This window comes from Prinia subflava, chromosome 1, assembly GCF_021018805.1.
Source record: "Prinia subflava isolate CZ2003 ecotype Zambia chromosome 1, Cam_Psub_1.2, whole genome shotgun sequence".
NCBI lineage: Eukaryota > Metazoa > Chordata > Aves > Passeriformes > Cisticolidae > Prinia > Prinia subflava.
The window spans coordinates 46,148,756-46,161,449 of NC_086247.1; the positions used below are offsets into that span (position 1 = coordinate 46,148,756).

The 12,694-nt window shown below is 40.0% G+C and overlaps 1 protein-coding gene across 1 annotated transcript in view; it reads right to left on the reverse strand.

The window, feature by feature from the left end:
- The window catches only part of TAF4B (TATA-box binding protein associated factor 4b), a 73,299-nt gene that overhangs the window by 32,507 nt on the left and 28,098 nt on the right, over window positions 1–12,694 (reverse strand). Inside the window, exons 8-10 of the mRNA XM_063395151.1 lie at window positions 7,486–7,621; window positions 6,782–6,887; window positions 1,561–1,730 (exon numbers count right to left, since the gene is read on the reverse strand). Of these exons, the coding sequence (XP_063251221.1) occupies window positions 1,561–1,730; window positions 6,782–6,887; window positions 7,486–7,621 (412 nt within the window). The remainder of the gene's footprint in view (window positions 1–1,560; window positions 1,731–6,781; window positions 6,888–7,485; window positions 7,622–12,694) is intronic.

The window sequence follows — 12,694 nt, forward strand, 5'->3', positions numbered from 1 at the left end:
AGCACTGGCCTGTAACTTCACTGAGTGCAAGCACTTTTAAATACTTCCTCTGCAGCTTCTCACTTGACTATCAGATTACCAAAACACCAACTAAAGACAAAATAAAATCCCCTCAAACCTCAAGACCTCCCTGCACACACATTTCTTAATCCAAAGATGGCTCAGTTCAAAAGCAGACATGGTAACTTTCTGAATTGCTATACTCCCTGGAAGCATTTCTTTCCTTGCTAACAAGCACTTATCATTTATGACATGAATTACTGCTATTATTATTATTATTATTAATTTAGAAAAACTACCATTCTAGCTGTGAAATAGCTAGTCTTCTATTTTCCATCTTTCAATGCATTGTTTTTACACCCACAACCAGCAAACTGTTCAATAAATACTCTCTATTTTTGCAGAGCTCTTTATTTTTCCTTATATCCACTTCCCACTAATGACTGACTAATCTCCTACTGAATTTTGAGAACATCTTCTAGGCACCAGGTCTGATGTGTATTTTCCCTTTGCCACTACTAACCCAGCATTCACTATGCCCCATACAGCTGGAGATGACACATCTGTCTGACCAGGGCAGGAGCACCAAGGTCACAGGTAGCACTTGCAGGTTACGTGCTTGTCACCGGCTAGCTGCTCACTCTGGACTAAGAACCAGTTGTGTGTGGAAACAGAAAGACATCGTGAACACGTGGTTAAGCCACTGTGACAGAATTGTGACTGCACATTCAGGCTTTCCTGGATGCTCAGCTGGAAAACTCAGTGTTCCAGTACAGCATGTACCGGGCAGAGGGCACGAGCAAGGAGCTGAGCAACATGCATCGAGTTTGCTGTCAACAGCAGCGGGACCAGCCAGTGTGTTGCTACCCAAATGTATGCTCCCTGCTTTGACACAATACAACACTGCTAAGCAACACTTAATATTTTGCCCAGAAGGTAACAGCTGAAACGATACCTACACTAGAAACTTCCTGTAACAGAGGCATTCAATGAACATTCCACAGCATTATTCACTATACAGACAAACAGATTCGACATTTCTTTTTGTATAAAATCAACAGACATTTTTTCCATAGAGGGAGTCATAAACAAAGCTGTGTGTATTGGAAGTTTGAAACTACTTCCTAATGTGAGTCAACAGAGTGCATATACCTGAACAGGCTGAGGAATGCAAAACTGTGAGGGAAGTATAATGCATCAAGTTAGAAGCTGCCAGATAGAAAAGCACATTGAAGTCTTTTGACATTAGCACCTTTACGCTTGTTACATGTTGTATTAGGTTTAAGAGTAAGAAAGTTGCTCATTCCTCCCATGTTAAAGTGGCATAACTTTCTTTTTTCTGGTTGTGCTTCAGACTGTTTCCATGTAAAGAAAACCTTAAAGGACAGTTGTTTCCTAGAAGGGGAAGTGAAAACTCAATATTGTTTGGTAGAAACACATGAATTGAGATGGCAGACATAAATGATTCCAGGTCCTTCTTCAGAGATTGGAGGCTGGCTGAGGAAAGAGGCAAGGAAACACTACATCTATATATATCTGCTATGTGTGCTTTGTTCTCACCTATGTTCAAGATCTTACTCTGAAGAGCTTCCAAAGACAGAAATGGTTCATCTGAGCAAGAGTGAATCACTGTACCAATGAGCTCAGAGTTTGCTGCCAAAATGCAGGCATTCTCCTCACGGAAATTAACCCCAGCCATAGAAGTCACATCATTTAGGTCATCTTCATCTCTGCAAAAGAGGAGACCAACATGTTATGGTTTGCCCAGAATAGACACAAGGAAAAACTCTTGACTATCAACAAGCAGCCACATTCACGTATCCCATATACAACAGATGTTTAGTGTGGGTGCAGGCAGGGAGCTCCTAAAAGCTCCCACTTCTGCAAAGTGCCTCTGAAACATTAATTTGGCTAATGCCTCAGTTGTTAGGCATGCAAATCCTTTACATGAAACTGAAATTTTGAGCCAGCTTGGAAACCTAGGACTCAGTTAAACCCAGATTAAAAGTTCCCACAATTCCTAACCCTACACCACCACTCTCGCAGACTGAAATTTGTTCTAAAACTAATTCACCAGGTAGAACCAAGTGTGTAATGGAGTTGAATGTTGACTCATTGGACTATAAATAAGCCTATATTCTAACCAAGATGCATATCTTGCAAACTGAGGCTTAAAGCACAGGCTTATTAGCACAAACCTGATCTTCAGTTTTCTTTAGCAAGTTCCCTTAAAAAACAGGATACAAACAATCCTTGATTACATACTAGAACCAATCCAGACCTTGTACTTTTGATCAGTCCTACTATACTTATGTACACAGTGGGGAAGATGCCAGTGCTTCTGAAGCACCATGCCAGAGCTCTAGCTGGTAACATCATTAGCTGGATTCTCACACAGCAGCTTTGGAAAATAAAAACTCAAATCTAGCATACTTAGGGTGAACATCACTCAGACTAGCTATAATAGCCTGTGTGCTTCAGCCTAATGGGTTTTTTTAGAGATCATTTAAGTTAAAATACTGAATGAATCTTATATGCAAAAGGTTTTGATGCCATTTTGGCAGTGAAACAAACCAAGTTATTATCAAATAAGTTAAGATCATCAAGAGAAAGTATTTTTACTTCATAATGTGACAAAGGCTCTAATGGTGGCTTCAGGGATTTAGGACAAATCCAAAACAGACATCCACAGTATTAGGACAGATAAGTAAAATCACTCAATCTGAATGTCTTTTTATTTGAAAAATATAGAAAACAAAACCAACACACACATCCCTCTTGGAAAGTATTCTCTGCCAAGATTAGATAAAGTTCACCTTCAGAAAACACTGTGCGCCCTCAATAACTCTTGAACAAGGGGTTAGCCAGAAATTTGCCATTCTGAGGTGAAATGATATTTCTTGGAGGCTATCCTTTGACTGACTAGAGGTAGAAGCTAAAGTTATTAGAACATGAGTTGGGGTTGAGGTTAAGCAATACTCAAAAGACACAAGAAAATGTTAGGATATTTTTCTCAAACTATAGATGTATTTTCTCCTTTGGGTGTCAGTGTGTTTCTGTGACACAATTCTTCTGCAAACTTCCAGCAAGAGATACGGCCAGAAAAGGAGTCCAGCCTTGAGTCCAGTCTTCTACTCCTCCTTCCATTTGTGTGCCCTCATTGCTGGCAGTTCCTATGTGTGTGTGTTCAGGGAAAAGGAGACCAAATAGATTCTCAAACGAGCTCCAGCTTTTTATGTCTAACTAGACACAAGGGCTTCCCAGCCAAATCCATCATGCTAAGGAAAGTGTTAAATCCCAGGACTGTCAGAACAGTTAGATGTCCACAGCTACAATTTAAACCCGAAGCCAACAGTGCCAGAAGAGCTTCCCTCCTCCCACCCCCTCTCAACCAGCAACTGAGCAGCTCCACATGTATACTCAGGCTCTATCAGCCTAACAGAGACTCTGAACTTTCCACAAGCATGTCAATGAAGCTTCACGGGATGATAATTGAGTGCTAACTGATCTTTGAAAGTACATTCTGGTTTCCTCTTCTCAGTGACCACTACAGAGAAGTCTTTGCTGATGGCAGAGACAAGAATCCCACCGAAGCACAGCGAGTGCCACAGATCTGCTGACAAAATCAGCCCAACCAGCACCAGGAACACACATCACAAGCTATCGATGATGGAACCCAACATTACTCTAGTGGAACTGTTTGTAGAATCCCAGGAAGGATGCTTGCATCCCAGGTACAACTGCATAGCATGCAGTTTCAGGAAATAATTTCTGCTTTTAATCTGGCCACATACTCAAAATGCTCAAGCAAAGAACAGATAAACTTCTATAATGTACATCTATCCATTTTTCTACATAGAGAAGTTTCATTTCTCTATAACCTGCCTTTACGAGGTTACTATTTTCTTGATTATTCCCATGCATACAGTGTCTGTAGTGTGTACAAGCATACAAGAGTTTATATGCAAGCAGACATATCTATCTGTACTGGTCTTTAGTACAAATTCTAACTTTTTCACTGTAAGACACAAGTTTGCATTAAGTCAATGAGCCATTAGCTTTGACAAAATATATGAAAACACTGTTGCACTTATTTTACTTAACCCAAGGAAATTACCATTTATTTCCCTAGAAACGTGCTCACTAAAGATTAATGAAGTTTCAGAAGCTATGGTAAGTTCATACCTTTTACTACGCTTTTTTCTTTGTTCAAACAAACTTCAGTTATTTTAAGTAAGGTATCATGTACTTTGAGTAAGCTGTAGAAATCATTCTATTAAGGTGATCAATTAAAAATATTAGAGAGAGTAAGTGAAGGTGTTTGATGGATATTGACTTGCTTTCACTTTCAGCAATCCCACCATAAAGCCCCTTTTCTGCATCACTTCCTCTAATGGTCTTTGATCATGTCACACTGAGAAATGAACAGGAAAATGTCACCTAGCTGATCTAAGTCTCCAGTGATTTAAGCTTACTAGGACAAGGTGGAAAACAGAACTCAAGAATTCTAAGCAATACACCACATGAAGTCAGCTTTGACATTTATACTGGATATTCACTGCAAAAGGAGCCCAAGCGATGCAGATGCACCTCATCCATGAATTTGCCTGTCGTCTGAAAAGTGAGTCTGTGGCACCCTCTGGTGTCTGACGACTGCACCGGCCTTCTGAATCCCGCTATCTTTACTCCATTTTATCCCAGAGTCAAAGGGAAAACTAGAAAGACACACTGAACCCAAACCTCAGTGCACCATCCCTGACAACTACACAGGCCAGAACCACTCCAGCCAAGCCAGAAAGTTGCATGTACTTTGGAGAGAAATTCGATTATACAATATATATTCAAAACAAATATTTGAAAATGAAATATGCAACATTATTTTTCAGAGTGCTCTAGCATATACTTTACAGAAAAGTGTAGATCAGTCTATAATAATCTTGATTTTTTAAGAACAGACTATCTCTATGACATGCCATGGTGCAATGTCCATGCGTAGCTGAAATAACATCTAAAGGTTGGAATCCTTTGTGTTTCGTTGGGGATTTTTTCTGTTTGTCTGCTTGGGGGACAGGAAATCACCGCTCTTTCTACTGCCTATATCTCAGGCAACTTAAACCAGCCTGTTAAAGAACAGATAAGGTCAAATTGCAGCTAATTAAGTACAGCTTAATGAGTAGAATGCCCTAAAATCCTAACCTAGCCTAGTCACACAATGGCAGAGGGAGTCAGGCTCGATGACACATTGCACAGGAAGAGCACTCTCATTAGTGCCACATGTACAGCCTCATCCATTACAAGACACTCTCTGCTTGTAACAAATTTCATCACAAAACCTGAAAGCAGGCCATGGTGCCTCTCTGCCTCACACATGATCAGCACCTGATGGATCATAGGTCAGAAAGTTTAATTAGAGCAGTGAATACAAGGAATATCAAAGGGTGTATCCAACGACAAATTCTTCAGAGGCAAGAGACTCTACAAAGAAAATTTAAGTTGAGTTAGAGATTTCCTATCTAAATTCTCATGGACCTATGCTACTTTGAAGATCACAATCCAAAAGCAAGAAGAGGAATCTCTATTGAATCACACTGTAAAGGCAGTTTTCTTCCTACACTATGAATTTAACAATTCAGGGAACAACTTCCAAGAATTCAATTTTTTCATGTAAGACAGCTAATATATTCCATTTGGAAGATCACAGAAAAAAAATTTGGTTTTGTTTTCAGGTTTTTTTTTGGTTGGTTGGTTGGTTTTTTGTTGTTTTGTGTGTGTGTGTATGAGTTTGCTGTTACTTTTTTTAAATACAATATTATGAAGGAGGTCTTTTCTGAACATCACTATCCAAAATTACATCCCACATTATATTGTAAACTATAGTTAATAATACCTTGAGGCAGACAAACAGAGCTACTGATTTAACATGAGCTTTTCATTTCAACTTCTGGCAACCACTGTTTTTAAGTGTTCACTGTATACTGTATGCTACTGTAAATAGCAGCAGCTCTGTGTCTATACCAGTGCATTGAAAGCTGCAGCTTTCAAGAGATGATAAGTCAACTGGTCAGCAAGACAGAGGTGTCGTCATGTTTGCTTTTTTCCCCCCTGGAAGAGCAATGTCGAACTTGCCCTGAAGTGGTAAGACTAATAATGCTTATGGCACTCTGTACCTCTGCTCCAACATCACATTTCACAGCTGTAAAAATAATTTCTGCTTTTGAAAAGTTAATCAGTTGCCAGAACTAAAGCTTTAAGCACTCTTAAGCAATCTAAAGGCCTAGAGAATATGTTAGAAATCACAATTAGAGATGTAGTCGAAGACTTTCACCTGTACACACAGAAACAAGCTTGCAAGAGGAGCTAACAAAAGATTCTGAAATGCAGCACACAGCTTTAGACAGGTTACAAGCCAGTCCAAGTAACAGTTCAATGCTATCAGACTCTATGCAAAAACAGAGGTTCTATCTGCTTGAATCCTGTTGAGAGACTTTAATAGAAGACAACTACATTAGTAATTGTATTCATGGGATGGAAAACATGTCTGTGAAAAACTGACACAAAACCCAGCCTCACCAGGACAGTTTTCTTACACTAAGAATAATGAACATCTGCGTAGAAGTTTTAAAGGTTACCCATTGCTAATGAGTATTATAATGTGAAAAGCATGTATCAGAAAAAGGCTTCTGAAGAAAGTTGCTTTTATTTGGGCTCCATTCCCACCTCTATATTTGTCTCTTCCTTTTGTTAATTTCTGTACTTAACTTCTGATATTATTCATTTTTACCTGAAGGATGTTGCGCCATTCTCTTTCATTTTCACTTTCTGAACAGTAGATGCTTGAAGTGACAGAATTTTATTTCTTGGCAAGGTAATTTGCTTCAGAATGGAACCTAAAACAAAGAACATGCTGTAGTAGAAAGCAAAATGCTAAGACAAATGTTTAGTCAGTTCATTCTTCTAGGTAAGGGTACTGCAGATTCAGTAACAACTAATTGGGTCCATCTGAAAACCAGACACTCTAGAATCTTACACTCTACAAGTTCTGTATGGCCCAAAGCCTCACACACTTTCAGCAAAGACCCTCCCTTCTGTGCTGACCAGGTAGATGTCTCAGTGAAAACTGACTGTCTGAGACAAACTATTATTGTGCATCAACCTGAACCTGTTGAAGGAAAAAGCAAGGTCTCATGAAACAACTCTCAAAATCATCAGCCTAGAGGAAGTTCACTGCAAGGAGCTCAGTCATAGTATTTTAACAAATACGAATATTTGATTGACATGCTCTTAACAAGTGCCAGACGTAGATGTGACACTGACTTTCTCATCAGAGCTCCAGACAGTGAAGATGTTCAACTTAAGGCACAGAGCTGGTTGCTCCCGACAGACAGCCACCTTCTTGCATTCCTACAATCTACCAACAGCCTCCACTTTACTTCTATACCTCAGCATTCCTCCCCCTTCTCCATGCAAGAGATTCCTGCACGTTACCTGCAGGAAACTGGTTGGTTTGAACAAGTGTATTCAGAGGCATCTTCTTCTCAGCAGGTGTCTGTAGGCTGAGCACTGAGGGCTGTGGGAGTGTGGATACTTGCTTGACAATAGTTCCCGATGGTTGTTGGACTACCTAGAAGTGGAATATCCAGTATCAAGAGTGAGAAGAGCTACAAATACAGAGAACTAAACAATATCAAAGTTTCCATTTAGTCAGAAGTGCCACTGGGCAAGTGTGCTTGTCTAGTTTTCAGTTTAAAGCAAACAGCATGCTCAGAAAAAACTTTTCTTTTTAACTTCATGTCAAGAAACCTGAACAAGTGGTAGTGAGCTTTAAGCTCATTCAGTGAGCTCTAACAGACACTTCAGCCCTATTATCTACTGATAACTCTATTAGACAAGTTTCACTATCTATCACACAAGCCACTACACTGAGAGATTTTCCTCTTTGTAAGTCTTGCTCAGCAGACTAATATATTAAAGAGTCTGCCTGCCAATAGCTTCAAAAAGGTAGGTATCACAAACACCTAGTCAAAAAGGGAGGACACCAAAACAACTGAAATCTTGCACAAAATACCTGCGAAAAATCAAAGAGTACATGCTATAAAATTACTGACGTGTTTTTGGAATTGCAACATCAATCGTAAATTGAGACGCTGAGTTTCAAAGTGTTAAGCTAAAGTACACTGAACACTTTGCTTATCAGGAACACGAAGTACTAAATAGCAACACCTACAGCAAGTAGAGCCTCTACACAAAGGCATCAGTACACAGCTGAAGGGTAAAAAAGAAGGCAGTTCATGGTTTTGTTTAAAGAGAGTCTTCAAAGAAAGAAAACCAGACAGTAGGATGTCATCACAACACAGACCTACAGGCACAGTCCATAAATACTAACCCTCCTCTTCAGGGACAGCTATTAAAATGCAAGAAAGTAATAAAATTGCAGCATCCCTAAAAATCTCACTTCTAAGCCTTCTAGCTAGCAGAACGTGGGCTTCAGCTTTGATACATCTTTTAAAAAGTTCTTGATTAAGGCAGTAGGAAGATGTTACTTCACCAAAGCATAAAATCAACATGTTCAGACTGAATCTTATTTTTTTAGCAGCAAAAAACTAACATAAAGAAAATGTCAGGGTCAAGAAGCCATTTTTCTCTTCTACATCTTTTATTCTTACTTCAGAAGGTCCAAAGAGTGCTTGTACAGCAAGACTGCACAATTAAAGAATTGACATTTACAATACTTCAGAAATTAGGCTTTCTCCTGTCATCTAACTTCCTCTCTATTAATAAGTATCATCAACATGAACATCACACATTCCCAAAAAGAGGAACATTGTGTATCCAAGAGTCAAGATAATCACTCCACCATCTCGGGATTGATAGCACTAAGGCTTGGCTTAGCTGCAGCAGTAGAATAACTGATCTGAAAGCGGTACCTGAAAACCTGAGAGACAGTTAACATTAAGATCCAGAGGAGGAAAGAACTACAGGAATACAGGGACACTATGGACAGAGATGAGGCTTCCATATGCATCACTTCCTCCTGGAGCTGAAGAGATGCTAACGTTTACTTCTGTGTATTTTTCCCAAAGCTCAGCTTGATCTCTCAGAAAGATCCAGCTTTCAAAACTGCAAGTTGTGAATAACATTTGCAGCATCTTTTGTGAGTTCAGGTAACTGATGAGGAGCCAACCAGCTTGGACACACTACTCACAGGCTCCACTAGCACTAACACACACCTAGAGAGCCTCCTTCCACCAGGAAGAACAGGCTTCATCTTCAGCATGCAGAACACTAGAACAGCACAGGAGGAAACATCAGCATTCCAGACTGAGGTTCAGCAGACAAAGAACAGAGATAGCAGCGTTACAACAACGGTCTAAGCAGAGAATAGGATGTAAGTCAAGTAACCAAGGAGGCGACATTGCCAAGAAACAGAAAGGATGTGTTGGTAGTAGAGCTCATTTTCTATTTGCCATTCTAGCTCTAGACTAACAAAAGCTGGAAGTCCTTGGGAGTTGCAATGGGAGAGAACAGCAACACTGGAAACTTCAACACGGATCCAATGCCAGAACGAAGCATTACCAATATCGGTAGTATCTGTGAGAAGGAGTTATTGTCTCTTTTCTTCAGGTTAGCAGCAAGAAATAATAAAGAAAAGGGACTCTTCCTTTGTGCCCTGTTAAGCAGGTTGACACAGACATCAGAATAAAATTACTGATGTTCTAAAATTAAAAAAAAAATGCAATACAATTCAAAAAAATGCAATGCAATGCAATTCAGGTGACAAGGAAGAGACAGCTACCTGAGACTTTGACTAGCCTCACTGAACCTGTTTTACATTCATAAAGTTTGGAGATCAGCAGAGGGATGCTGACGTATCATCACACACAAGCAGTATTGCTTCATGAAGGAAGCCTCACTAATGGAATGCAAAAGCAACAACCAGGACAAAAAAAATAATGGAGAAGATTGTTCATGAAAGCTCAGCTCCGAGGGGACTTGACACTAACAGCTCACTAAGAACAGGAAGCTGCAACAGCATGAACACTTCACTACTTGGTTCAATCGTTAAAAATCTCCAGGCAGTGTCTCACTGGTAACTGTGGGGACTACACCATAAACCCCTAGCTGGTTATACCTGACACAAAGCTGAAACCTCACAGCAGCTTTCTCACCAATGGATGCCAGCATCTGGTAATGTAAATTTTCATTTATTGTGCTTTAACAAGAGACAAAGCAATACTAGAGCTAGACAAACTTTATTTACAAGATAAAACTTCTTTGTAAGCCAACACCCTTAAATGAGGTGGTGTTAAGAAAACCATAGGAAAAAATCCTTCAAAATGTGCAACTCTCACAGCACAGGAGTGCAATCAATCCCAACAGCATCCCAGAGGAACAGGTCCCACAGTGTCCACACAGAGTTTTGATAATAATGCTACAGAAATGAAAAGTTTCATGTTGCATCACTCCAGTCACAAATTTGATATTAAAATACAGCAGTGCTGCATTCTTGAGCACCACCAACATTATAATGGAGCTGGCACGTGGAAGTTCAAATTCTCCCAAGCACAAAAGGCCAAAATTAGAAAGGAGAAGGCAGAGGGAATGTATGGCATCACACATCCCTGTGGGCTGAAAAGGGAAAAAAATGCTGGCAGCATTGTATAGACAGATTTGCACAGCTGGCAATGTGCTTCCTTTTTCAGCTGGCACTAGTACTCTTCTGTTTAGGGAGGGCAGGTCCAGATTTGTTTTCTTACAGGAGAAAATAGACCCTCTGCCCTTTCAAGAAAAGGCATCAGGGAAGCTGTAGGAGATACAGCCACTTCTACTAACCTGCCCTTTGTGCTAGTAAGTTGTCTGAACAAACACCAAGCTCCTGATACGGCTCAGCTGTGAAGCAGTCAAGTCAGTCCTTTGACTGTATCTGAGAAGAGCAAGTATTTTAATCACTGTGCCTGGCATCTACCCAAATGAGGATAAAAACATGTTTTGTATGCAATTCAGTATATGTAAGGCACAGCAATAAAAAGCAATTGCAGCAGACTGCCACACTGCAGCAGTGTAGAGGCAGAAGCCATTTCTTGAGTTCACCAATATCAAATTCAAGAAGCGTTTTGACTCCCTTGTGTGGAGCTAAGCTTCCTTGCCTATTTGTACAGATGGTCAACCTTTCCCCTGGATTACAAGACTTGCTGTGTAGCCAACAAACTGCTCTCCTGCCCTAGTACTACCTAAGAAATTCTCCTTTTCCTCTGGCTGGAATTTCAAACTTAGTCCTCAAAGACAATATAAGTACCAACTCCTTTTTCAATTGGACTGTAGCTACTACTAGCCAAGACTGTCAGTGCATATGCTTAATAACTCTTCTTTGGAGTTCTGGGGTTGAGGGTATCTTGCCTTTTTTTTTTTTTTTTTTTTTTTTTTAACGAATCTACTCAGAAAATGGAGTCTCCATGCACCCCATACACTTGAGTGTTTTGTTCTTTTTAAGCAAGTCTGGAAAGGTGAAAAGCTCATGCTTATGGTAGTTTATGCTACCACAGCATGAACTCTTTATTTAGAATGCAGGATTCTTGTATTACATCTACCTTATGCCCTATGAAAGGAAGGAAAATAAAAAAGCAAAACATTTTAGGGATCTGAACATTGTTAAACCAAGTATACACAATATCCAAGCTAAAAGGGAAACCGACACAGAAGATGTCCTACTACACCTATGGAAAGTAGATCTAGTTTCCCAGTAAGTCTAATGGTTTTCCCTCTTTTTAAAGAAAAATAATCTTTACAAGGAATGCCTTTGCAAGAATTGAGTTATTTACCTGCCAAAGGGAGGCTAATTCTCTTAAAACACTTGAGCATTACTTACAGGTAGACCAGCTAGACACCATGCTACTTGGTGTCTTAAACACCTATAAGCCAGACCTAATTTATTTCACGAAGTTGCTCTTTCGGGTGATCCACAGTTTCTTGGTATTTAATATTAACATTAGCAAGAAGTTAACCTGTGCCAAGAATAAAAAACGTTAGCACATTGCTTTTGAGGGTATTGTTTTAATAAGATAGTTATTCCTCCTGGAATTCGTTAGCTAATGAGGCCTGATAGAAAAAACTCATTTTTGGACTTGGTAATTAACATGTCTTAGTAAACGTGGAGGTCAGAACTCAGCTCGGAAAAGCTCCTTGAGGTAGTTCGTACATTTCAGATAACATCATTGAGCCACCTGTGCCCACCAAGTACCCAGGGCAGGAACTACCAGGGGAGAGAGACTGGCATCCCTGGTGGCTAGCTGAGGCACAGCCCCAACAGGGCACCCAAGGGCAATTAATGCAAGTATCCCATCAGCAGTTTCTGTTTCTGACACTTGCATTTCCTGCCTTTCCTTCCAGGTGCCAACCTAGCCTGGCTGTGTGCGTAGTGGAGGTTAGACCTCGTATCCCCTTGTGTCTCAAGGTGGACGTTTAGTCTGGTGAAATGGTGGTCTTGCAAGAGACCAAGCTGACAGTCTGGCTTTAGATTCACCTTTCCAGCAAGGGCTCAGTATCTCTGAACTATGACAAACATAACTGATGAACTCAAGACAGACTAGCTTCATATATTCTTCATAAAAGAAAAACCAAGAAAACAACTAAAGGTCCAAATTGGTATCCTCTTTACTAAACAGTAAGAGTTGAAGTAAAGGAGCCTGGTTCATTACAG